At 40.8% G+C, this 27,403-nt stretch overlaps 2 protein-coding genes across 2 annotated transcripts; both read left to right on the top strand.

Annotated features, from left to right (window-relative positions):
- The first annotated feature begins 1,144 nt into the window (after positions 1–1,144).
- Positions 1,145–1,812, top strand: LOC150034076 (uncharacterized). Its single transcript, XM_090317208.1, has 2 exons — positions 1,145–1,246; positions 1,294–1,812. Exons 1-2 carry the CDS (start codon positions 1,145–1,147, stop codon positions 1,810–1,812), a joined length of 621 nt encoding a protein of 206 aa, XP_090173334.1.
- A 308-nt stretch (positions 1,813–2,120) lies between these two features.
- LOC120084867 (uncharacterized) lies at positions 2,121–2,701 on the top strand. The gene is made up of 2 exons (XM_090317207.1): positions 2,121–2,455; positions 2,548–2,701. The coding sequence occupies exons 1-2, from the start codon at positions 2,121–2,123 to the stop codon at positions 2,699–2,701; spliced, it is 489 nt and encodes a 162-aa protein (XP_090173333.1).
- Positions 2,702–27,403: the final 24,702 nt, after the last annotated feature.

The following is a 27,403-nucleotide window of genomic DNA, read 5'->3' as shown; positions in this document are numbered from 1 at the left end:
AGCCAGGCAACCCCTATTTCGAGGGCTCCATACAGGTGGCTCCGGAAGAGTTGAAGGAACTGAAGCTTCAATTTCAAGAGTGCTTGGACAAGGGTTTCATACGTCCTAGCATGTCACCACGGGGTGCACCTATTTTGTTTGTGAAAAAGAAGGATGGATCATTACGTCTGTGCATTCATTACAGAGAGCTGAATAAGGTAACCGTCAAGAACAAGTATCCTCTTCCCAGGATCGATGATTTGTTTGACCAGTTGTAGGGAGCTACAGTATTCTCTAAGGTTGATCTCTGGTCAGGATACCACCAACTGAGAATAAAGGACAGTGACATACCCAAGACAGCTTTCCGTTCGAGGTATGGACATTATGAGTTCATAGTGATGTCATTCAGTCTAACAAATGCACCAACAGCGTTAATGGAACTGATGAATAAGGTGTTCAAGGAATTCCTCGACACTTTCGTGATTGTTTTAATAGACGACATCTTGATTTATTCCAAGACAGAGGTCAAGCATGAAGAGCATTTGCGGAAAGTTTTGGAAACGTTGAGGGCCAATAAGTTGTATGCTAAGTTTTCAAAATGTGAATTTTGGTTGAAGCGGGTGTCCTTCCTAGGGCATGTAGTACCGAAAGAAGGTGTCTCTGCAGATCCTGCAAGGTTGAGGCAGTTACGAGTTGGGCTTGTCCAACCACAGTCAGTAAGGCGCGTAGTTTCCTGGGGTCAGTAGGCTACTATAGACGATTTGTAAGGAACTTCTCTCGTATAGCCGCCCCATTAACTTAGTTGACCCGGAAGGGAGCAACATTTGTTTAGAGTGAGGCTTGTGAAGACAGCTTCCAGGACCTCAAGCAGAGGCTGGTTTCAGCCCTAGTTCTTACAGTACCGGATGGATCAGGTGGCTTTTTCATTTACAGTGATGCGTCCAAGCAGGGGCTAGGCTGCGTACTGATGCAACAGGGCAGAGTAGTCGCTTGTGCTTCATGACAGCTAAAGAAGCATGAACAAAATTATCCCACGCATGACTTGGAGTTAGCAGCAGTGGTTTTTGCTCTCAAGATCTGGAGACATTACTTGTATGGAGAAAAGATACAGATCTTCACAGGCCACAAGAGTTTAAAGTACTTTTTCACTCAGAAAGAGTTAAACATGAGGCAAAGAAGGTGGTTGCAGTTGGTGAAGGATTATGACTATAAAATCTTGTACCACCCTGGAAAAGCAAAAGTAGTGGCAGATGCTTTAAGCAGAAAGGTGGCCCATTCAGCAGCCCTCATTACCAGATAGACTTACTTGTGCAGGGAACTGGAGAGGGCAGTGATTGTAGTGGCTGTGGGAAAGGTCACGACACAGTTGGCGATATGACCGAGTCTGAAGCAGAGGATATTGATGCGCAACGAGAAGACCCTTATCTGGAAGAGAGAGTTCGTAGGGTAGAGTCAGGCCAAGATGGGAAATTCTCAGTTTTAGCGGAAGATGGCCTCTTTTATCAAAAGCGTCTGTGCGTGCCAGCAGTCAGCGATATTAAAGATGAGCTATTTTCAGAGGCTCATAGCTCTTTATTTTCGATTCAACCTGGCAGCACCAAGATGTATCGGGACCTGAAACGTTACTACTGGTGGAATGATATGAAAAGAGAAGTTGCACAGTTCGTCAGTAAGTTTGGTGTGCCAGTAGGTGAAAGCCCCAAGGCAAAAGCCAGCATGCTTGTTACAAGCAGTGAGTGTACCAGAATGGAAGTGGGAGCATGTGTCTATGGACTTGATCTTGGGGTTGCCTCAGATCATCAAAGGCTTCATTGTGATATAGGTCGTGGTTGATAGACTTACGTAGTACATTTCATAACTGGGAAGCCCATCTTTCCAATGAATAAGTGTGCACAGATATACATGAAGGAGGTGGTAAGGTAACATGGAGTTCTCGTGTCCATTGAGTCGGTAGAGACCCTCGTTACACGTCTAACTTCTGAAAGAGTCTCCAGGCAGCTTTGAGAACCCGGTTAGACTTCAGTACAACTTTCTACCCTCAGGCTGATGGGCAGAGAGAGAGATTGAATCAGATATTGGAAGACATGTTGCGGGCCTGCGCCATAGAGTTTTCAGGAAGCTGGGATGATCACTTGCATTAAATGGAGACTGATAACAGCTACCAGTCCACTATTGGGATGTCACCCTTTGAGGCTCCATATAGGAAGAGTTGTAGATCCTCGGTGTGTTGGGATGAGGTAGAAGAGAGAAAATTGTTAGAACCTAAATTGGTGCAGACCACGAATGAGGCAATACAGAAGATCAGGGCTCTTATGCAAACAGCTCAGAGCAGACAGAAGAGTTATGCCGATGTTAGACGTAAAGATTTGGAATTTGAAGCTAGTGTGAAAGTTTTTTTAAAAGTGGCACCCATGAATGGTATTCAGAGGTTTGGTAGGAAGGGAAAGTTGAGTCGAGATTCATTGAACCTTTCGAGGTCCTGGAACAAGTATGCCCCATAGCTTACCGTTTGGCATTGCCTCCAGCACTGTCTTCAGTTCATAATGTCTTCCATGTCTCAATGCTAAGGAAGTATGTGAAAGACCCATCCCATGTAATCGACTTCGAGCCATTGCAGTTGGATGACAACTTGAGCTACGAAGAGAAACCTATAGAGATCCTCGCTAGAGAAGTAAAGACATTGCGTCTTTGGGAAAATGTTTTTGTGAAAGTTCTGTGGTAGAATCACCAGTTCAAGGAGGCTACTTGGGAGCGAGAGGGTGAGATGAAAGTCCAGTACCCAGAGCTTTTTCAAGAATGAACTTTCGAAGGCGAAAGTTTCTAAAGGAGGGAAGAATGTAACACCCGGAGTGTTTTAACTTTCGAGGACGAAAGTTCTTTGAGGAGGGAAGAATGTAATACCCCGCATATTTTTACCGCATATTTTTATATAATAATGTAATTTGAGTTATTATTTGGAAATTAAATAATTGCTTAGTCGGAGGGCATTTTTGGAATTTTGGATCTCAAGTATAAATGCAGGAATTTAAGTTTTGGCGGAAAATTATTCATTTTTGAATTTAAATGTGAAACTTATGGCAAGAATTAATTTCCTTTCGAAACGGAAAGAAATTAATTATAATTATACCTTCCTTTTTAGTTATTATATTTATTATTATTATTATTCTTTTTTTAAAAACCCACCAACCCTTCTCCTTTTTCTTCCTCGCACAGCAACACCACCATCCCCCTCTGTCACACCCCACCTCAACCACCCTCTTAACCTAGAGAAGGGCTGACTACAGCAGTAATCAACCCTTTAGCTGATATTTACTACCTAATAACTATTGCGGATTAACTTTGATACCAAAATATAATTTATATACAACGGAATGTATTTAGGCCAAAATTTATTAATTCAGAAACATAACATATTTAGAATCATTATAACACTAGATTCACAAGTCCCAAAACCCAAAACTCTAGTCCCTATATGAACAACAGAAACATGTGTACAATATTAACAGTAACCATCTAATCCGACGGTTTACAATCTCTTATTCCTTTAGTGGCAGAGCAGATGCAGAGCTATCTTCAGAGGATTTGACCGCTACCTGTGGGGGGGAAAAAGAAAACATTTGAAAACAGGGTGAGCTTACGCAAAGTGAGTGACTTAAGAAAGATAATTGATTCTCAGGCAAATCTCAATAAAGAGTTTAACTGAAATATAAGGTTCTACAGTATTGTACTGCAGTATAAACATTTTCCAAGCATAAAACATATAAAGCTATTTTAATCATAAAACAGTAAAACTATTTCTCAGTTGAGAATAACCTTTGCTGTGGATAAAACAATCCCAATGCCAACTGCTAGTCAAGAGAGAATCCTTTTGCTCAATCTCTGACTCTAACTACCTACATGAACGTGGCCATACTAAGTACTGTCATACCTTAGGTACTTCTGTTCAGATACCTTTTTAAACGTTCTTCAGTATCTGGTTGGTTTAGTACCTTCTCAAACGTCCTTCAGTATCAATAGATACCTTCTCAAATATTCTTCAGTATCTAGTTGGGTAGATACCTTCTCGAATGTCCTTCGGTATCACGTTTTAAATAAAACTAGTCATAAATGAATTTCTCTTTAAAGCATGTAGAGTGTAACACATATAAAAACATGGCTTTAAAGGTACTAACACATGCTGAGTATATTTAACACATATAAATCGTTTTTCAACAATTTCTCACACATGCATGCATATAAAACATAACTCATGGTTTGCTTGGAAATTACTTGTAAAACTAGTTGCATGAGAATAATCTTCTTTAAAACATGCTTTCTATAACACGTTGTAATCAAACATTTTCAGCAAATGTTTTAGTAAAAACGTTTTAGCCACTCACCTTGATTGCTTTAGGAGCTTTTCACTCTAGTAGCTCCCTTTTCTACCTCGGGCTCCCTTTTCACCCCTAGAATCCAGATTTAAATTACATCTCAAATTACTCATAGTTCTAAATCTTATTTTGAGATACTTCCTTCTACAAAGATATTTTAAAATATCTCAGGAAGCTTACCCTAAAATTTGAGCTTAGAACTCTTCGTGGTTTGGCTGGAATCATAGAATCTTCAAGACTGGCCCAAACTGATCCAACAGCCTGACCCTTCTATCTTCTTCCCAGTTTCCAGCTCGATCCCTTCGAGATTTTCTTCCAGCAGCCCTACGCTAAAAACTAAACTTTAAGAGATTTCAGGTGGCTTTAAAATCACTCCAAACGCATGATTAAATTGGGAGAACTCTTCGTCCTAAGTTGGTGCGTCCTTTCCATACCTCACTATCCAATGCATCCTCTATGACTAACGCATGGATTTGGCTCCAACACAAGGTTTGCTCAACTCTCCCACTCTTTTTGCAGTATTTCTGAATTATGATCTAAAGATAAAGTCTTTTGGCCCTATTTATAGGCGTCCAAACCTTCTCCAGAGTTGACACCACCTACTTGGCTGCATGGCCAAGTGTCTTCTTCTCACCCCATCAACGCAATGTTGTGATCATCGTAAGCTGAGTGTCTTCCTCCCACATTGCCAATGCATGAGCCTCCAATCTGATGCCATCACCTCAAATTCTTAAAGCTTAAGGCTTTTCTCCCAAGAAGACACATGGTTTTGATGATGTTCTCCTGCTGATCTCATCCTTTGTATGCGTCCAACTCTTGGATGTTCAACACATAATCCATACTCAATGCATAGCCTATTATCAACGCATACCAAGCCAATTCACTCTCATTAGAATTCAACTTAGCCATCGCAAGAAACTAACAATCACCAACGCATAGGGTGACCGTCCATCCTCGACGCATGGCTCTCTAGGTAGCATCGCACGACTTGCTTGGCATAGCCACATGATGTTGGCCACCAACGCATTGGCACGCTGCATAGGTCGGTTGCTCGACGCATGGGCGCGCTGGCCGCACGACGCATTGGGCATGCTTGGCTACATGGGTTGCACGCGGCGCCTTGATGCTTGGCAAGGTGCTTCGGTGCATAGGCGTGCTGCTTCGACGCATGGACGTGCGGCGTATGCTAGGCATCGCTTGCTCGCTCGGCCACAAGGGCGTCATTGAAATTTCGCTAGAACTCTATCAACTAAACAACTGTGGGTACTTGTTTCTGATTTGCTCTTCGGCTTCCCATGTTGCTTCTTCCGTTCTATGGTTTCACCATAGTACCTTTACCAATGGAATTGTCTTCATTCCTTAAGACCTGTTCCTTTCTATCATGAATTTCTACTGATTCCTTTTCATAAAACAAATTCTCTTTCAACTGTACCGGTTTCTCAGGAAATACATGGGTAGGATCTGGCATATACTTTCTAAGCATTGCCACCTGAAACACATCATGAATACGAGATAACTCTAATGGTAAATCCAATCGATATGCCATTGGGCCAACTCTTTCTATTATCTCGTAAGGTCCAATATATCTTGGGCTTAATTTCCCTTTCCTACCGAACCTGAGTATTCCTTTCCACGGAGATAACTTCAGAAATACTTTATCACCAACTTCAAACACTAATTCTCTTCTCCACTTATTAGCATAACTCTTTTGCCTATCTCGAGCCATCTTAAGATTACCTCTTATAATCTTAACGTTGTCTGATGTCTGTTGCACAAGTTCTGGACCTAGTAATTTCCTTTCACCGACTTCATTCCAACATATCGGAGTTCTACATGGCCTACTGTATAGTGCCTCATACGGTGCCATCCCGATACTCGAATGGTAACTGTTGTTATACGAAAATTCGATTAACGACAGATGCGTATCCCAACTGCCCTTAAATTGCAATACACATGCTCTCAGCATGTCCTCTAATGTCTGGATTGTCTGCTAAGACTGACCATTCGTCTGTGGATGAAAAGCGTGCTAAAATATAACTTGGTTACCATAGCTTTTTTCAAACTAGGCCAAAACTTCGAAGTAAATCTAGAGTCTCGATCTGATACAATTGAAACTAGCGCTCCAAACTGACTCACGACTCGATCAACATACAGCTTAGCTAATTGATCTAGAGTATAAGTAACTTTAACAAGTAAAAACATAGTTGTTTTTGTCAATCTATCCACAATTACCCATATACCATCATAGCTCACTAGTGTCTTAGATCATCCAAACAGGAAATCCATCGTAATATGCTCCCATATCCACTCTGGTACTAGGAGTGGATTAAGTAATACTACTGGCCTCTATCTTTCTAGTTTAACTTGTTGACATATTAAGCACCTGTCAACTGCAATTTAAGGGCAGTTGGGATACGCATCTGTCGTTAATTGAATTTTCGTATAACAAAAGTTACCATTCGAGTATCGGGATGGCACCGTATGAGGCATTATACGGAAGACCATGTAGAACTTTGATATGTTGGAATGAAGTCGGTGAAAGGAGATTACTAGGTCCAGAACTCATACAACAGACATCAGACAGCGTTAAGATTATAAGAGATAATCTTAAGACAAATTGAGATAGGCAAAAGAGTTACGCTGATAAGCGGAGAAGAGAATTAGAGTTTGAAGTTGGTGATAAAGTATTTCTGAAGTTATCTCCGAGGAAAGGAATACTCAGGTTCAGTAGGAAAGGGAAATTAAGCCCTAGATATATTGGACCTTACAAGATAATAGAATGAGTTGGCCCCATGGCATATCGATGTGATTTGTCTCAAGAATTATCTCGTATTCATGATGTGTTTCATGTGGCAATGCTTAGAAAATATGTGCCCGATCCTACCCATGTGTTGCCTGAGCAACGGGTACAGTTGAAAGAGAATTTGTCTTATGAAGAAGAACCAGTGGAGATTCTTGACAGAAAAGAACAGGTTTTAAGGAATAAGACAATGCCATTGGTAGAGGTACTATGGCGAAACCATAGCACAGAAGAAGCAACATGGGAAGCCGAAGAGCAAATCAGAAACAAGTACCCACAGTTGTTTAGTTGACAGACTTGTACCGAAATTTCGAGGATGAAATTTTTATAAGGGGGAGGTAAATGTGAACCCCGAATCCTAATTTCTCTACTTGAGCATGTTCTCTACTAAAGTAGGTTGATGTGGAAACTAGTGTGGAATGGTAGAGGAAAAAGTGGAGATTTGAAGAAAAGAGGAAATTTGGAAGTTTAACTTTTGGGAAAAATTGGAAAATTGGCTGAGTATAAATTTTGTGTGTTGATGCGTTGGAAGAATGGTTGGGAATGGCATGCGGCTGAAGGAAGAAAGATGGAGGTGATGCGTTTGAAGGCACCCCATGCGTCGAGCAGCCTCGGCCAGCACCCCTACCATGCGTCAAGTAGTCTCGGCCAGCGCCCATGCCATGCGTCGAGCAGCCTCGGCCAGCGTTCATGCCATGCTCGAGCAGCCTCGGCCAGACGCCCTGCCCATGCATCGAGCAGCCTCGGTCGAACACACTGCCAATACGTCGAGCGGGCACGCCTCTGTGTTGAACGCCCTATCGAGCAGCTATGTCGTGCATCGAGGTGCCCTGCCATGTAGCCAAGCTCGCAGCCCATGCAGCCGAGCGAGCAAGCGATGGCTAGCATACGTCGCATGCTCATGCATCGAAGCAGCATGCCTATGCGCCGAAGCACCCGACCAAGCATCAAGGCGTCACGTGCAGCCCATGCGGCCAAGCACGCCCAATGTGTCGAGCAGCTAGCGCGCCCATTCGTCGAGCAACCAGCCTATGCAACGCTCATTTGCATTAGTGGCCAACACCATGCGCCCATGCCAAGCAAGTTGTGTGATGCTACCTAGTGAGCCATGCATCAAGGATGGACGGTCACCCTATGCATTGGTGATGGTTAGCTTCTTGCGATGGCTAAGTTGAATTGTAATGAGAGTGAATTGGCTTGCTATGCATTGATGATAGGCTATGCATTGACTATGGATTATGTGTTGAACATCCAAGAGTTGGACGCATGCAAAGGATGAGATCAACAGAAGAACATCATCAAAACCATTTGTCTTATTTGGAGGAAAGCCTTAAGCCTTAAGAATTTGAGGTGGTGGCATCAGATTGGAGGCTCGTGCGTTGGCAACGTGGGAGGAAGACACTTAGCTTGCGATGATCACAGCATTGCGTTGATGGGGTGAGAATGAGACACTTGGCCATGTAGCCAAGTAGGTGGTGTCAACTCTGGAGAAGGTTTGGACTCCTATAAATAGAGCCAAAAGACTTCATATTTAGATTAAAATTCAAAAATACCGTAAAAAGAGTGGGACAGTTGAGCAAACCTTGCGTTGGAGCCAAATCCATGCGTTAATCATAGAGGACACATTGGACAATGAGGTCTGAAGAGGACGCATCAATGTGGGACAAGGAGTTCTCCCAATTTACTCGTGCGTTTGGAGTGATTCTAAAGCCACCTGAAAGCTCCGAAAGTCTAGTTTTTATGGTAGGGCTTCCGGAAGAAAAGCTCAAAGGGATCGGGCTGGAGACTAAAAAGAAGTCAGAAGGGTCACGCTATCAGTTCAGTTTGGGCCAGTCTTGAAGATTCTGTTATTACGGCCAAATCACGAAGAGTTCTGAGCTCAAATTTAGGGTAAGCTTCCTAAGACATTTTAGAATATTTTTGTGGAAGGAAGTATCTCAAAATAAGATTTAGAACTATGAGTAATTTGAGCTGTAAAGTGAATCTGGATTCTAGGAGTGAAAAGGGAGCCCGAGGTAGAAAAGGGAGCTACTATAGTGAAAAGCTCCTAAAGGAATCAAGGTGAGTGGCTAAAACATTTTGACTAAAACATTTGCTTAAAATTTTTTATTACAACGTGTCATAGAAAGCATGTTTTAAAGAAGATTATTCTCATGCCAACTAGTTTTACAAGTAATTTCCAAGCAAACTATGAGCATGTGTTAAACGCAAGCATGTGTGAGAAATTTTTGAAAAGCGATTTATATGTGTTAAATATACTCAACATGCATTAGTACCTTTAAATCCATGTTTTTATATGTGTTATACTTTACATGCTTTAAAGAGAAGTCATTTATGACTAGTTTTACTTAAAACACGATTCCGGAGGACATTCGAGAAGGTATCTGCTCAACTAGATACTGAAAGACATTTGAGAAGGTATCTATTGGTACTGAAGGACGTTTGAGAAGGTACCAAACCAACCAGATACTGAAGGAAGTTTGAGAAGGTATCTGAACAGAAGTACCTAAGGTATGACGGTATTGAGTATGGCCACGTGCACTTCCAAATTTTTCCCAAAAGTTAAACTTCCAAATTTTCTCTTTTCTTCAAATCTCCACTTCTTCCTCTACCATTCCACACTAGTTTCCACATCAACCTACTCATCACACTAGTCTTAGTAAAGAACATATTCAAGTAGAGAAATTAGGATTCGGAGTTCACATTTACCTCCCCCTTATAAAAATTTCATTCTCGAAATTTCCCTACAAGTCTATCAACTAAACAACTATGGGTACTTGTTTCTGATTTGCTCTTCGGCTTCCCATGTTGCTTCTTCCATGCTATGGTTTCACAATAGTACCTTTACCAATGGAATTATCTTATTCCTTAAGACCTGTTCCTTTCTATCAAGGATTTTTAGTGGTTCCTCTTCATAAGACAAATTCTCTTTCACTTGTACCGGTTGCTCGGGCAATACCTGGATAGGATCTGGCACATACTTTCTAAACATTGCCACATGAAACATATCATGAATACGAGATAACTCTGAAGGTAAATCCAATCGATATGCCATTGGTCTAGGGTATAAGTAACTTTAACAGGTAAAAACTTAGCTGTTTTTGTCAATGTATCCACAATTACCCATATACCATCATAGCTCGCTGGTGTCTTTATACCATCATAGCTCGCTGGTGTCTTAGGTAATCCAAACAGGAAATCCATTGCAATATGCTCCCATTTCCACTCTGGTACTGGAAGTGGATTAAGTAATCCTACTAGCCTCTGTCTTTCTAGTTTAATTTGTTGACATATTAGGCACCTGTCAACATACTCCGCTATTTCTTTTTTCATACCAGGCCACCAGTACGACCTCTTTAATGTTCTATACATCTTCGTACTGCCTGGATGCATAGCATAGGCCGAACTATATGCCTCCTCTAGAATAGCTTGTTTAAGTGCTAAGTCCTTTGGTACGCATATCCTACCTTCTTTCTATAGCACTCTGTCAGCTCTTAATTAGTAGTCCATCCTCAATCCTTTATCTACTTCTTCAGCTAACTTCTGAAGATCAAAATCCTTTAACTGCTCACGTAGAATATCTTCTACGAGCGTAGGACGCACTTGAAATGAAGCTAATAACCCTCCTTTTTGACCGATTAATATTGTTGCCCTAGCATTATACAACTCATGAATCAGTGTACCCTTCACTGAATTGATACTAGCTCTAGCTGATCTAGTTTTTCGACTTAAAGCATCAGCTACTACATTTTCTTTACCTGGGTGATAGTCAATGGTATAGTCATAGTCTTTGATCAATGAGCCATCTTCTCTGTCTCAAGTTTAGTTCCTTTTGATCAAAGATATGCTTTAGACTCTTTTGATCCGTGAATATATGACACGGCTCACCAAACAGGTAATGTCTCCAAAACTTTAGAGCTAACACAACTGCCGCTAACTCCAAATCATGTGTAGGGTAGTTACATTCATGCTTCTTTAACTGTCGAAAAACATAAGCTACTACCTTTCCCTCCTGCATCAGCACACATCCTAACCCTTGTCGGGATGCATCACAATAAACCTCAAACTTTTTACCTGGTGTAGGTAGAGTTAATACTGGTGCTGACACTAACCTCTATTTCAATACTTGAAAACTATGCTCGCATTCTGGAGACCAATCAAACTTCGCATCTTTCTGGTTAGGTTTGTCAATGGTAGAGCTATCTTAGAAAAATCCTCCACGAATCTCCTATAATAACCTGCTAAGCCCAAAAAAATGCGTACTTCGGTTACATTCAGGGGCCATTCCCAGTCGACTATTACTTCTATATTTTGGGAATCGACACTAACTCCATCAGCTGAAACTATATGCCCAAGGAATACGACTTGATTTAACCAAAAATCACACTTACTAAATTTGGCATATAACTTCTTTTCCCTTGGAATCTGTAACACCATCCTCAGATGTTCTTTTTGTTTCTCCACACTACTAGAATACACTAGTATGTAGTCTATGAACACTGTCACAAACTGATCCAGATAAGAATGAAATATCCTATTCATTAAGTCCATAAATACCACAGGAGCATTTGTCAATCCAAACGTCATTACTAGGAACTCATAATGTCCATATCTAGTTCTGAATGCAGTGTTTGGCACATCAGTGTCTTTCACCTTCAACTGGAGATAACCCAATCTCAAATCTATCTTAGAGAACATCGTGGCTCCCTTTAACTGATCGAAGAAATCATCGATACGAGGTAATAGGTACTTATTCTTAATGGTCACCTTATTCAACTGTCTATAGTCTATGCATAATCTAAGAGTACCATCTTTCTTCTTAACAAACAAGACTGGCACGCCTCAAGGTGACACACTAGGTCTAATGTACCCATTATCTACAAGTTCCTGTAACTGAACTTTTAGTTCCTTCAGTTTCATTGGTGCCATCCTATATGGTGCTTGGGATATAAGTTTTGTACCTGGAACTAACTCAATAGTAAACTCTATTTCCCTATCAAGTGGTAAGCCTAATAATTCTTCAGGGAACACTTCTAAGAATTCTTGTACCACAGGTACATCCTCAGGTCTCAGTTTCTTATCCTATGAAACTGCTACATAGGCTAAATAGGCTTTACATCCTTTACTCAACAACTTCCTAGCCTTCACTGCTGATATTAAACTTCCTGGAAGTATTCTTTTACTTCCCATCAGGGTTATTTCTTTTTCACCTTGTTTCCTAAACATTATTTCTCTCTTAAAACACTCCATAGTGGCATTGTGTTTACATAGGAAATCCAGACCTAGGATAACATCAAACTCTAGTAATTCTAATGGAATCAAGTCCACCCAAAAACTCTGATTTCCAAGAATTACTTCACAATTCCTGTAATACTCATGTACAACTAGAGTATCTCCTACAAGCGTAGAGATAAATAAATCCTCATTCATACGCTCAGGCACTCTATCTATATGTAATGCACACATGCTAGATATGAATGAGTGCGTAGCACCAGGATCAAATAATGCATAAGCGAATTAATTACATAAAGTTATCATAATAGTTACAACATCTAGAGCCTCTTCCGCTTCTTGGTGTGTCATAGCGTATACTCTACACTACTGCTGCTGCTGTTGGGGTCGTTCAGCTACCCCTTTCTGCTTAGCTACACCAGATCCCTCTTCTCTAGTTCCTGTTGCTCTAGGCTGGGTAACTACCCTTTGCTTGTTCTGTGCTCCATGACCTAGCTGAGGACAATCTCTCTTGAAATGCCCAGCTTGTCCGCACTGGAAGCACACATTCCTATTACCATAACATACTCTTGTATGAGGCCTTCCATAGTTTACACAAAGTGGTTTCCTCCCTGTACTAGCTACTGACCCGCTAGCACGACCTGATACTGATCTACCACATTTTCCAGTTGCAGGTCTTGACCTTTTTCGACCTGAGCTTTGTTGGCTCGTGCCTCCAAAATTCCTTATACCTAACTGTCAAGAGAACGGGGTATAAATCTCTTACTTCTCATTTCTCCAGGCATTCTAAATTTTCCTTCACCTGGCTGGAGTACATCTTCCCTCACTGCACTCTACTCTACTCGGATAGCGGTCTCAACTAACTGAGTGAAATTCCCCCAATTGGATGTAGTGGTAACAGGTGTACATATTTTTCTTCTTAGGCCATTCTCAAATCTCCTACAACTCTCATTTTCTTCCGCGATGATCAGAAGAGCATACTGAGATAACTCAGTAAATCTTTGTTCATACTCAGCAACTGTCATCACTCCTTAAGTTAGCCTAAGTAATTCCTCCCTCTTTGCTTCTTTAAAAGAACCAGGGTAGTATTTATCCTCAAATACCTGTCTAAACTCAGGCCGTCATAGTTTTCGGACTATTCCTTCTGGCTTCTATCACTTTCCACCACTTCTCAGCCTTTTTCTGCAGCAAGAATGCCGTTAACTCGACCTTACGATCCTAAGGGCACCTCATAACCTTAAAACATTTCTCAATCAAATCCAACCAGATCTCAGCATCTACTGAATCTGTGGCTCCATCGAACGTCATGGCTTCTAAAGCTTTCAACTTATCGACGTCGAATTTCTTTTCTGGATAGTTTTGAATCGATCCTACACTTGCCGCCAATCTTTGAATGATTCTATCAAATACTCGATCCTCCATCTGGGGTTCTACATCTACCCTTGGTGTACTCGACTCGTTTGCAGAAGTTTCTTCCTGCTCTACTGAGTCTCTAACTCTTTTCCCCTTCGGATCTAAGTCCCATCTAACTTCAGGACCTCCGCTGGTAGGGTCAACATTCCTCTCCTCAATCTGCTTGCTCTGCTTGCCACTTCTCCTCAGCATCTTTGCCTAATTATTAAGTACACATGTTATGGACTTAATCAAGCTGGTATCAACCCAAACTTTATACTCAACCTTCTCCCAAATTTTACGTAAACCTTTGTTCTGATACCAAGCTATCACACCCCGCCCTAAACTAACCTCTAAGCCTGAGAAAGGGTGTGACTGCAGCAGTTATCAACCCTTTGGCTGACACTTACTGCCTAATAATTCTTGTGAAATAACTCTGATACCAAAATATAAACTATATACAGCGGAATGTCTTTAGGCCAAAATTTATTAATTCAGAAACATAACATATTTAGAGTCATTAACCCACAGATTCACAAGTCCCAAAACCCAAAAACTCTAGTCTCTATATGAAGAACAGTAACATGTGTACAATATTAACAGTAACCACCTGAACCGACAGGTTACAAATCTCTTATTCCTTTAGTGGCAGAGCAAATGCAGAGCTTTCTTCAGAGGATTTGACCGCTATCTGTGGCAGGGAAAAATTTGAAAATGAGGTGAGCTTGCGCCCAGTGAGTGACTTAAGAAAGATAATTGATTCTCATGCAAAATCTAAATAAAGAGTTTAACTAAAATATAAGCTTCTACAGTACTTGTACTGCAGTATAAATATTTTCCAAGCATAAAACATATAAAGTTGTTTTAATCATAAAACAGTAAAACTATTTTTCAGTTGAGAATAACCCTTATTGTGTATAAAACAATCCCAACACCAACTGCTAGTCAAGAGAGAACCCTTTTGCTCAATCTCTGACACTAACTACCTACGTGCACGTGGCCATACTAAGTACCATCATACCTTAGGTACTTCTGTTCAGATACCTTCTCAAACGTCCTTTAGTATCTGATTGTTTGGTACTTTCTCAAACATCCTTTAGTACCAATAGATACCTTTTCAAATGTTCTTCAGTATCTAGTTGGGCGAATACCTTCTTAAACGTCCTTCGGTATCGCGTTTTATGTAAAACAAGTCATAAATGACTTTCTCTTTAAAGCATGTAAAGTATAACACATATAAAAACATGGCCTTAAAAGTACTAATGCATGCTGAGTATATTTAACACATATAAATCACTTTTCAAGAATTTCTCACACATGCATGCGTTTAAAACATAACTCATGGTTTGCTTGGAAATTACTTGTAAAACTAGCTGGCATGAGAATAATCTTCTTTAAAACATGTTTTCTATAACATGTTGTAATCAAACATTTTAAGCAAATGTTTTAGTAAAAACGTTTTAGCCACTCACCTTGATTGCTTTAGGAGCTTTTCACTCTAGTAACTCCCTTTTCTACCTCGAGCTCCCTTTTCACCCCTAGAATCTAGATTTCAATTACAGGTCCAATTACTCATAGTTCTAAATCTTATTTTGAGATACTTCCTTCTACAAAAATATTCTAAAATTTCTCAGGAAGCTTACCCTAAGTTTTAGCTCAGAACTCTTCGTGGTTTGGCCGAAATCACAGAATCTTCAAGACTGGCTCAAACTGATCTAACAGCCTGACCCTTCTGTCTTCTTCTCAGTTTCCAGCTCGATCCCTTTGAGATTTTCTTCCTGAAGGCCTACCGTGAAAACTAAACTTTCAGAGCTTTCAGGTGGCTTTAAAATCACTCCAAACGCATGGGTAAATTGGGAGAACTCCTCATCCCAAGTTGATGCGTCCTCTTCAGACCTCACTATCCAATGCGTCCTCTATAACTAACACATGGATTTGGCTTCAATGCAAGGTTTGCTCAACTCTCCCAATCTTTTTACGGTATTTCTAAAGATGAAGTCTTTTAGCCCTATTTATAGGCATCCAAGGCTTCTCCAGAGTTGACACCACCTACTTAGCGGCATGGCCAAGTGTCTCCTTCTCACCCCATCAACGCAATGTTGTGATCATCGCAAGATAATTGTCTTCCTCCCACATTGCCAATGCATGAGCCCCCAATCTGATGCCACCACCTCAAATTCTTAAGGCTTACGACTTTCCTCCCAAGAAGACACATGGTTTTGATGATGTTCTTCTACTGATCTCATCCTTTGTATGCGTCTAACTCTTGGATGTTCAACACATAATCCATACTCAATGCATAGCCTATCATCAACGCATAGCAAGCCAATTCCCTCTCATTACAATTCAACTTAGCCATTGCAAGAAGCTAACCATCACCAACGCATAGGGTGACCGTCCATCCTCGATGCATGGCTCACTAGGTAGCATCGCACGACTTGCTTGGCATGGGCGCATGCTGCTGGAAACCAACGCATAGGTGCATTGTATAGGCTAGTTGCTCGACGCATGGCCACGCTGGCCGCTCGACGCATTGAGCGTGCTTGGCTGTATGGGTTTCACACGGCGCCTTGATACTTGGCCGGTTGCTTCGATGCACGGGCGTACGATGTATGATGGCCATCGCTCGCTCGCTCGGCCACATGGGTATGCTTGGCCGCATGGGCTGCGCGCTTGGCTTAATGGCAAGGCACCTTGATGCACGGCATAGCTACTCGGCAAGGCGTTCAACGCAGGGGCGTGCCCGCTTGATGCATTGGTAGGGTGTCCGGCTGAGGCTGCTCGATACATGGGCAGGGCGTCTGGCCGAGGCTGCTCGACGCATGGGTTGCGTTCCAATGCATCACTTCCATCTTTCTTCCTTCAGCCGCATGCCATCCCCAACCACTCTTCCAACGCATCAACACATAAAATTTATACTTAGCCAATTTTCCAAATTTTCCCAAAAGTTAAACTTCCAAATTTCCTCTTTTCTTATCCACTTTTTCCTCTACTATTCCACACTAGTTTCCACATCAACCTACTCATCACACTAGTCTTAGTATAGAACATACTCAAGTAGAGAAATTAGGATTCGGGGTTTACATTTACCTCCCCCTTATAAAAATTTCTTCCTCGAAATTTCGCCACAAGTCTATCAACTAAAAAACTGTGGGTACTTATTTCTGATATTCTCTTCGGCATCCCATGTTACTTCTTTCGTGCTATGGTTTCGCCATAGTACCTTTACCAATGGAATTGTCTTATTCCTTAAGACTTTTTCCTTCCTGCCAAGGATTTCTACTGGTTCTTCTTCATAAGACAAATTCTCTTTCAACTGTCTCGGTTGCTCGGGCAACACATGGGTAGGATCTGGCACATACTTTCTAAGCATTGCCACATAAAACACATCATGAATACGAGATAACTCTGAAGGTAAATCCAATCGATATGCCATTGGGCTAACTCTTTCTATTATCTCGTAAGGTCGAATATATCTTGGGCTTAATTTCCCTTTCCTACAGAATCTGAGTATTCCTTTCCACGGAGATAACTTCAAAAATACTTTATCACCAACTTCAAACTCTAATTCTCTTCTCCGCTTATAGCGTAACTCTTTTGCCTATCTCGAGTTGTCTTAAGATTATCTTTTATAATCTTAACGTTGTTTGATGTCTATTTCACAAGTTCTTGACCTAGTAATTTCCTTTCACCGACTTCATTCCAACATATTGGAGTTCTACATGGCCTACCGTATAGTGCCTTATACGGTGTCATCCCGATACTCAAATGGTAACTATTGTTATTAATCGGTCAAAAAGGAGGGTTACTTGCTTCATTTCAAGTGCGTCCTACGCTCGTAGAAGATATTCTACACGAGTAGTTAAAGGATTCTGATCTTCAGAAGTTAGCTGAAAGATAAAGGATTGAGGACGGACTACAAATTAAAAGCTGACAGAGTGCTATTGAAAGAAGGTGGGATATGTGTACCTAAAGACTTAGCGCTTAAACAAGCTATTCTAGAGAAGGCACATAGTTCAGCCTATGCTATGCATCCAAGCGGTATGAAAATGTACAGAACATTAAATAGATCGTACTATTGGCCTGGTATGAAAAAAGAAATAGCAGAGTATGTTGATAGGTGCCTAATATGTCAACAAGTTAAACCAGAAAGACAGAGGCCAGCAGGATTACTTAATCCGCTCCCAGTACCAGAGTGGAAATGAGAGCATATTATAATGGATTTCCTGTTTGGATTACCTAAGACACCAACGAGCTATGATGGTATATGGGTAATTGTGGATAGATTGACAAAAACAGCTAACTTTTTACCTGTTAATGTTACTTATACCCTAGACCAATTAGCTAAGTTGTATGTTGATCGAGTCGTAAGTCAGTTTGGAGCTCAAATTTCAATTGTATCAGATTGAGACTCCAAATTTACATCAAAGTTTTGGCCTACTTTGTAGAGACTATGGGAACTAAGTTATATTTTAGTACCACTTTTCATCCACAGATGGATGGTCAGTCTGAGTGGACAATTAGCTATGTTGTATGTTGATCGAGTCATGAGTCAGTTTGGAGCTCCAGTTTCAATTGTATCAGATCGAGACTCTAGATTTACATCAAAGTTTTGGCCTAGTTTGAAAAAAGCTATGGGAACCAAGTTATATTTTAGCACTGCTTTTCATCCACAGATGAATTGTCAGTCTGAGCAGACAATCCAGACATTAGAGGACATGCTGAAAGCATGTGTATTGCAATTTAAGAGTAGTTGGGATACGCATCTGTTGTTAATCAAATTTTCGTATAATAACAGTCACCATTCGAGTATCAGGATGGCACCGTATGAGCATTATACGGAAGACCATGTAGAACTCTAGTATGTTGGAATGAAGTCGGTGAAAGGAGATTATAGGTCCAGAACTTGTACAACAGACATCAAACAGCGTTAATATTATAAGAGATATTCTTAAGACGGCTCGAGATAGGCAAAAGAGTTACGCTGATAAGCGAAGAAGAGAATTAGATTTTAAAGTTGGTGATAAAGTATTTCTGAAGTTATCTCCGTGGAAAGGAATACTCAGGTTCGGTAGGAAAGGGAAATTAAGCCCAAGATATATTGGACCTTACGAGATAATAGAAAGATTTGGCCCAATGGCATATCGATGGGATTTACCTTCAGAGTTATCTCGTATTCATGATGTGTTTCATGTGGCAATGCTTAGAAAGTATGTGTCAGATCCTACCCATGTGTTACCCGAGCAATGGGTACAGTTGAAAGAGAATTTGTCTTATAAAGAAGAACCATTAGAAATCCTTGATAGAAAGGAACGGGTCTTAAGGAATAAGACAATTCCATTAGTAAAGGTACTATGGCGAAACCATAGCACGGAAGAAGCAACATGGGAAGCCAAAGAGAAAATCAGAAACAAGTACCCACAGTTGTTTAGTTGACAGACTTGTAGCGAAATTTCGAGGACGAAATTTTTATAAGGGGGAGGTAAATGTGAACCCCGAATCCTAATTTCTCTACTTGAGTATGTTCTCTACTAAGACTAGTGTGATGAGTAGGTTGATGTGGAAACTAGTGTGGAATTGTAGAGGAAAAAGTGGAGATTTGAAGAAAAGAGGAAATTTGGAAGTTTGTAGAGATTTGAAGAAAAGAGGAAATTTGGAAGTATAACTCTTGGGGAAAATATGGAAAATTTGGCTAAGTATAGAATTTTGTGTGGGATGCATTGGAAGGGACCAATGCGTTGGAAGGGTGTGTTGGATGATGGATGCGTTGGATGTGTTGGATGATGGATGCATTGGATGCGTTGGATGCATTGATGATGGATGCGTTGGATGCGTTGGATGCATTGGATGCGTAGGTGAAAGAAGGAAAATGGAATTGAGGCATTGGGATGGCACGAGGGCTGGAGGGTGACATGCCTCGAGCTGCCTCAGCCAGCACCCCTGCCATGCATCGAGCAGCCTCGGCCAGCACCTCTGCCATGCACGAGCAGCCTTGGCCAGCACCCCTGCCATGCATCGAGCAGCCTCGGCTAGCACCCTTGCAATGTGTCGAGCAGCCTCGGCCAAACGCCCATGCCTTGAGCGCACTGCCGAGTGGCCATGCCCGTGCATTGAGCGCACTGTCGAACGGCCACGCCCATGTGTTGAGAGCCCTACCGAGCAGCCATGCCATGCATCGAGGTGCCCAGCCATGTAGCCAAGCACTCAGGCCATGCGGCCAAGCGAGTGAGCGATGGCCATCATACACCGCACGCCCATGCCTCGAGTGGATAGCCTGTGCAGCATGCCTATACGTTGGTGGCCAGCATCATGCGCCTATGCCAAGCAAGCCATGCAATGCTACCTAGTGAGCCAAACATCGAGGATGGACGGTCACCCTATGCGTTGGTAATGGTTAGCTCTTGCGATGGCTAAGTTGAATTGTGATGGTAGTGATTTGGCTTGCTATATGTTGATGATAGGCTATGCGTTGAGTATGGATTATGTGTTGAACATCCAAGAGTTGGACGCATACAAGGGATTAGATCAGTAGAAGAACATCATCAAAACCATGTGTCTTCTTGGAAGGAAAGCCTTAAGCCTTAAGAATTTAAGGTGGTGGCATCAGATTGGAGACTCATGCATTGGCAACGTTGGAGCAAGACACTTAGCTTACGATGATCACAGCATTGCATTGATGGGGTGAGAAGGAGACACTTAGCCATGTAGCCAAGTAGGTGGTGTCAACTCTGGAGAAGGTTTGGACGCCTCTAAATAAGGCCAAAAGACTTCATTTTTAGATCACAATTCATAAATACCGTAAAAAAAGTGGGAGAGTTGAGCAAACCTTGCGTTGGAGCCAAATCCATGCGTTAGTCATAGAGGACGCATTGGACAGTGAGGTCTGAAGAGGACGCATCAACTTGGGACGAGAAGTTCTCCCAATTTACTCGTGTGTTTGGAGTGATTTCAAAGCCACCTAAAAGCTCTAAAAGTCTAGTTTTCAAGGTAGTGTGCCCGAAGAAAAGATCGAAGGGATCGGGCTGAAAACTGAGAAGAAGACAGAAGGGTCAGGCTGTCGGATCAGTTTGGACCAATCATGAAGATTATGTGATTCCGGCCAAACGACGAGGTGTTCTGAGCTCAAATTTTAGGGTATGCTTCCTGAGACATTTTAGAATATGTTTGTAGAAGGAGGTATCTAAAATAAGATTTATAACTATGAGTAATTTCAGCTGTAAATTGAATCTGGATTCTAGGGTTGCAAAGGGAGCCTGAGGTAGAAAAGGGAGCTACTAGAGTGAAAAGCTCCTAAAGCAATCAAGGTGAGTGGCTAAAACGTTTTGACTAAAACATTTGCTTAAAATTTTTTATTACAACGTGTTATAGAAAGCATGTTTTAAAGAAGATTAATCTCATGCTAGCTAGTTTTACAAGTAATTTCTAAGCAAACCATGAGTTATGTTTTAAACGCATGCATGTGTGAGAAATTGTTGAAAAGCGATTTATATGTGTTAAATATACTCAGCATGCATTAGTACCTTTAAAGCCATGTTTTTATATGTGTTATACTTTACATTCTTTAAGAAGAAAGTCATTTATGACTAGTTTTACTTAAAACGCGATTCAGAAGGACATTTGAGAAGGTATCCGCCCAACTAGATACTGAAGGACATTTGAGAAGGTATTTATTGGTACTGAAGGATGTTTGAGAAGGTACCAAACCAACCAGATACTGAAGGATGTTTGAGAAGGTATCTGAACAGAAGTACCTAAGGTATGACGGTACTTCATATGGCCACGTGCACGTAGGTAGTTGGAGTCAGATATTGAGAAAAAGGGTTCTCTCTTGACTAGTAATTGGTGTTGGGATTGTTTTATCCACAGTAAGGGTTATTCTCAACCGAGAAATAGTTTTACTATTTTATGATTAAAACAGCTTCATATGTTTTATGCTTGGAAAATGTTTATACTGCAGTACAAGTACTGTAGAAGCTTATATTTCAGTTAAACTCTTTATTTAGATTTTGCATGAGAATCAATTATCTTTCTTAAGTCACTCACTGGGTGCAAACTCATCCCGTTTTCAAATGTTTTCTTCCCCTTCACCCCTTCCGAGCCCCCCCCCCCCCCCCCCCCCCCCCCCGGGGGGGGTAAAAGTCAATTTCTCTGGAGAAAGCTCATGCATATGCTGTGCCACTAAAGGATAAGAATTTTTAACCTGTCAGTTTAGGTTGGTTACTGTTACTATTGTACACATGTTACTGTTGTTCATATAGGGACTAGGGTTTTTGGGTTTTGGGACTTGTTGAAATCTAGTGGTTGTAATGACTATAATTATGTTATGTTTTGTCTTAATAAAATTTAGCCTAAAGACATTCCACTACTATAAATGTTTATATTTTGGTATCAGAGTTATTCCGCAAAGAGTTATTAGGCATAGGTAGTAACTGTCAGCCAAAAGGGTTGTTACTGCTGCAGTCACGCGCCTTTCTCAAGCTTAGTGGTTAGTCTGGGCGGGGTCGGTGACAAGCTAATATCCAGCTTATCATATACGCATATATTCCGGTTCATATGTGTCTATTGCGTATCTTTGATCTGAAGGAACTAAACTTGAGATAGAGAGATGCTCGAATTTGATCAAATACTGTGACTGTACCATTGACTATCACCCATGTAAAGCAAATGTATTAGCTGATGCTTTAAGTCGAAAAACTAGATCAGCTAGAGCTAGTATCAATTCAGTGAAAGGTATTAGCTTTCACTGAATTGATCAAATACTGTGACTGTACCATTGACTATCACCCATGTAAAGCAAATGTATTAGCTGATGCTTTAAGTCGAAAAACTAGATCAGCTAGAGCTAGTATCAATTCAGTGAAAGGTACACTGATTCATGAGTTGTAGAATGCTAAAGCAGCATTATCAATCGGTCAAAAGGGAGGGTATGCATGGGAAACCAGAGGGTTGAGTAAGTGATGGACTAGGCATTGACCAAGTGTTGGAGGGTATGTTATCTTAGGTATGGATTTCCTAAGTAAACATTATGCCACTATGGATTGTTTTAAGAGAGAAATAGTGTTTAAGAAACCGGGAGAAAAAGAAATAACCCTGGTAGGAAATAAAAGAATACTTTCAGGAAGCTTAATATCAGCAATAAAGGCTAGGAAATTGTTAAGTAAGGGATGCGAAGCTTATTTAGCCTATGTAGCAGTTTCATAGATAAGAAACTGAGACCTGAGGATGTACCTGTGGTACAAGAATTCTTAGATGTGTTCCCTGAAGAATTATCAGGCTTACCACCTGATAGGGAAATAGAGTTTACTATTAAGTTATTTCCGGGTACAGCACCTATATCCCAGGCACCATATAGGATGGCACCAACAGAACTGAAGGAACTAAAAGTTCAGTTACAGGAACTTGTAGATAAGGGGTACATTAGACCAAGTGTGTCGCCTTGGGGAGCTTCAGTCTTGTTTGTTAAGAAGAAAAACAGTACTCTTAGATTATGCTAGACTATAGATAGTTGAATAAGGTGACCATTAACAATAAGTACCCATTGCCTCGTATAGATGATCTATTTGATTAATTAAAGGGAGCCACGGTATTCTCTAAGATAGATTTGAGATCGGATTATCACTAGTTGAAGGTGAAAGACATTGATGTTCCAAAGACTGCACTCAGAACTAGATATGGACATTTTGAGTTCCTAGTAATGCCGTTTGGATTGACAAATGCTCCTGCGGTATTTATGGACTTGATGAATAGGATATTTCATCATTATTTGGATCAGTTTGTGGTAGTTTTCATAAATGATATACTAGTGTATTCTAGTAGTGTAGAGAAGCACAAAGAACATCTAAGGATGGTGTTATAGATTCTAAGGGAAAAGGAGTTATATGCCAAATTTAGTAAGTGTGATTTTTGGTTAAAAAAAGTCGTATTCCTTGGGCATATAGTTTCAACTGACGGAGCAAAAGATAGAAGCAATAGTTAATTGGGAACGACCCCTGAATGTAACTGAAGTACACAGTTTTCTAGGCTTAGCAGGTTATTATAGGAGATTCGTGGAGGGTTTTTCTAAGATAGCTCTACCATTGACAAACCTAACCAGAAAAGATGCGAAGTTTGAGTGGTCGCAAGAATGCGAGCATAGTTTTCAATTATTGAAACAGAGGTTAGTGTCAGCACTAGTACTAACTCTATCTACACCAAGTAAGGAGTTTGAGGTTTATTGTGATACATCCCGACAAGGGTTAGGATGTGTGCTGATGTAGGAGGGAAAGGCAGTAGATTATGCTTCTCAACAGTTAAAGAAGCATGAATGTAACTACCCTACTCATGATTTGGAGTTAGTTGCAGCTGTGTTAGCTCTAAAGTTGTGGGGACATTACCTGTTTGGTGATCATATATTCACGGATCATAAGAGTCTAAAGCATATATTTGATCAAAAGGAACTAAACTTGAGACAGAGAAGATGGCTCGAATTGATCAAAGACTATGATTGTACCATTGACTATCACCCAGGTAAAGTAAGTGTAGTAGCTGATGCTTTAAGTCGAAAAACTAGATCAGCTAGAGCAAGTATCAATTCAGTGAAGGGTACACTGATTCATAAGTTGTATAATGCTAGGGTAGCATTATCAATTGGTCAAAAATGAGGGTTATTAGCTTCATTTCAAGTGCGTCCTACGCTCGTAGAAGATATTCTATGTGAGCAATTAAAGGATTCTGATTTTTCAGAAGTTAGCTGAAGAAGTAGATAAAGAATTGAGGATGAACTTACCAATTAAGAGCTGACAGAGTGCTATTGAAAGAAGGTAGGATATGCGTACCTAAGAACTTAGCACTTAAAAAGGCTATTCTAGAGGAGGCACATAGTTCGGCCTATGCTATGCATCCAGGAAGTATGAAGATGTACAGAACATTAAAGAGATCGTACTGGTGGCCTGGTATGAAAAGAGAAATAGCGGAGTATGTTGACAGGTGCTTAATATGTCAACAAGTTAAACCAGAAAGACAGAGGCCAGCAAGATTACTTAATCCACTCTCAGTACCAGAGTGGAAATGGGAGCATATTATAATGGATTTCCTATTTGGATTACCTAAGACACCAGCGAGCTATGATGGTATATGGGTAATTGTGGATAGATTAACAAAAATAGTTAAGTTTTTACCTGTTAAAGTTACTTATACTCTAGATCAATTAGATAAGCTGTATGTTGATCGAGTCGTGAGTCAGTTTGGAGCTCCAGCTTCAATTGTATCAGATCGAGACTTTAGATTTACATCAAAGTTTTGGCCTAGTTTGAAAAAAGCTATGGGAACCAAGTTATATTTTAGCACCGCTTTTCATCCATAGACGGATGGTCAGTCTGAGCGGACAATCCAAACATTAGAGGACATGCTGAGAGCATGTGTATTGCAATTTAAGAGCAGTTGGGATACGCATCTATCGTTAATCGAATTTGCATATAACAACATTTACCATTCGAGTATCGGGATGGCACCGTATGAACAGAAGGCCATGTAGAACTCCGATATGTTGGAATGAAGTCGGTTAAAAGACATTACTAGGTCTAGAACTTATGCAACAGACATCAGCCAACGTTAAGATTATAAGAGATAATCTTAAGACGACTCGAGATAGGCAAAAGATTTACACTGATAAGCGGAGAAGAGAATTAGAGTTTAAAGTTGGTGATAAAGTATTTCTGAAGTTATCTCCGAGGAAAGGAATACTCAGAGATTGAGCAAAAGAGTTCTTTCTTGACTAGTAGTTAGTGTTGGGATTATTTTATCCACAGTAAGGGTTATTCTCAACTGAGAAATAGTTTTACTGTTTTATGATTAAAACGGCTTTATATGTTTTATACTTGGAAAATGTTTATACTGCAGTATAAGTACTGTGGAAGCTTATATTTCAGTTAAACTCTTTATTGAGATTTACATGAGAATCAATTATCTTTCTTAAGTCACTCATTGGGCATAAGCTCACCCCGTTTTCAAATGTTTTATTTTTCCCCCCCACAGGTAGCGGTCAAATTCTCTAAAGATAGCTCTGCATCTCCTCTACCACTAAAGGAATAAGAGATTTGTAACTCATCGATTTTGGTTACTATTAATATTGTACACATGTTACTGTTGTTCATATAGGGACTAGAGTTTTTGGGTTATGGGACTTGTGAATCTAGTATTGTAATGACTCTAAATATGTTATGTTTCTGAATTAATAAATTTTGGCCTGAAGACATTCCGCTATATATTGTTTATATTTTGGTATCAGAGTTATTCCACAAGAATTATTAGGCAGTAAGTGTCAGTCAAAGGATTGATAACTGTTGCAGCCACGCCCTTTCTCAGGCTTAGAGGTTAGTCTGGGGTGAGGTGTGACAGCATGGTATCAGAGCAAAGGTTTACGTAAAACCTGGGAGAAGGTTGAGTATAAAGTTTGGGTTGATACCAGCTTGGTATCAGAGCAAAGGTATACGTAAACTTGGGAAAGGTTTGAGCTAGTTTAGTATTAAAGCATAAGGTATTGGGTGAAAGGGAGAGTTCATGCATTAGATTAAGTCCCATGATAAGTCCCTAACATGTGTACTTAATAATTAGGCAAAGATGCTGAGGAAAAGTGGCAAGCGTAGAAAGTAGACTGAGAAGAGGAATGTTGACCCTGCCAGCGGAGGTCCTGAAGTTAGACGGGATCCAGATCCGAAGGGGAAAAGAGTTAGAGACTAAGTAGAGTAGGAAGCAACTTCTGCAAACGATTCGAGTACACCAAGGGTAGATGTAAAACCCCAGATGGAGGATCCAGTATTTGATAGAATCACTCAAAGATTGGCGGCAAGTGTAGGATCGATTCAAAACGATCCAGAAAAGAAATTCGACGTCGAGAAGCTGAAAGCCTTAGAAGCCACGACGTTCGATGGAGCCACAGATCCAGTAGATGCTGAGATCTGGTTGGATTTGATTGAGAAATTTTTTAAGGTTATGAGGTGCCCTGAGGACCGTAAGGTCAAGTTAGCGGCATTCTTGCTGCAGAAAAGGACTGAGAAGTGGTGAAAAGTGATAGAAGCTAGAAGAAATAGTTCAGAAACTATGACTTGGCCTGAGTTTAGACAGGTATTTAAGGATAAATACTACCCTGGTTCTTTTAAAGAAGTAAAGAGGGAGGAATTCCTTAGGCTAACTCAGGGAGTGATGACGGTTGCTGAGTATGAAAAAAGATTTACTGAGTTATCTCAGTATGCCCTTCCGATCATCGCGGAAGAAAAGGAGGGGTGTAGGAGATTTGAGAATGGCCTAAGAAGAAAAATACGTACACCCGTTACCTCTACATCCAATTGAGTGAATTTCACTCAGTTAGTTGAGACCATTGTCCGAGTAGAGCAGAGTGCAGCGAGGGAAGATGTACTCCAGCAAGGTGAAGGACAATTCAGAATGCCTGGAGAAACGAGAAGTAAGAGATTTAGACCCCCGTTCTCTGGACAGTCAGGTATAAGAAGTTTTGGAGGCACGAGCTAACAAAGACGGATGCCATGTCTCCCCTCATTGCCTCATTAGACCACCGCCGCGCCTTCTTCATTGCTCAGATCCAAAGTCACTGCTGCTCGCCTAGCCGATTTCTCCTCCATTCGCGGCCGCGTCGCCT

This window comes from Benincasa hispida, chromosome 9 (genome assembly GCF_027475165.1).
Source record: "Benincasa hispida cultivar pf3 chromosome 9, pf3_genome.v1.1, whole genome shotgun sequence".
Classification (NCBI taxonomy): domain Eukaryota; kingdom Viridiplantae; phylum Streptophyta; class Magnoliopsida; order Cucurbitales; family Cucurbitaceae; genus Benincasa; species Benincasa hispida.
The sequence above is the reverse complement of the archived record's forward strand: the minus strand, read 5'-3'. Positions and strand labels throughout refer to the sequence as shown.

Bases quoted from the DNA above. Each gene is read 5' to 3' on its own strand.
- LOC150034076 (XM_090317208.1), top strand. From the start codon at position 1,145: ATGAGGCAAAGAAGGTGGTTGCAGTTGGTGAAGGATTATGACTATAAA. The intron at 1,247-1,293 runs GTGGCCCATTCA...TTACTTGTGCAG, and splicing joins CAGATGCTTTAAGCAGAAAG to GGAACTGGAGAGGGCAGTGA.
- LOC120084867 (XM_090317207.1), top strand. From the start codon at position 2,121: ATGGAGACTGATAACAGCTACCAGTCCACTATTGGGATGTCACCCTTT. The intron at 2,456-2,547 runs GTCCTGGAACAA...CTCAATGCTAAG, and splicing joins GATTCATTGAACCTTTCGAG to GAAGTATGTGAAAGACCCAT.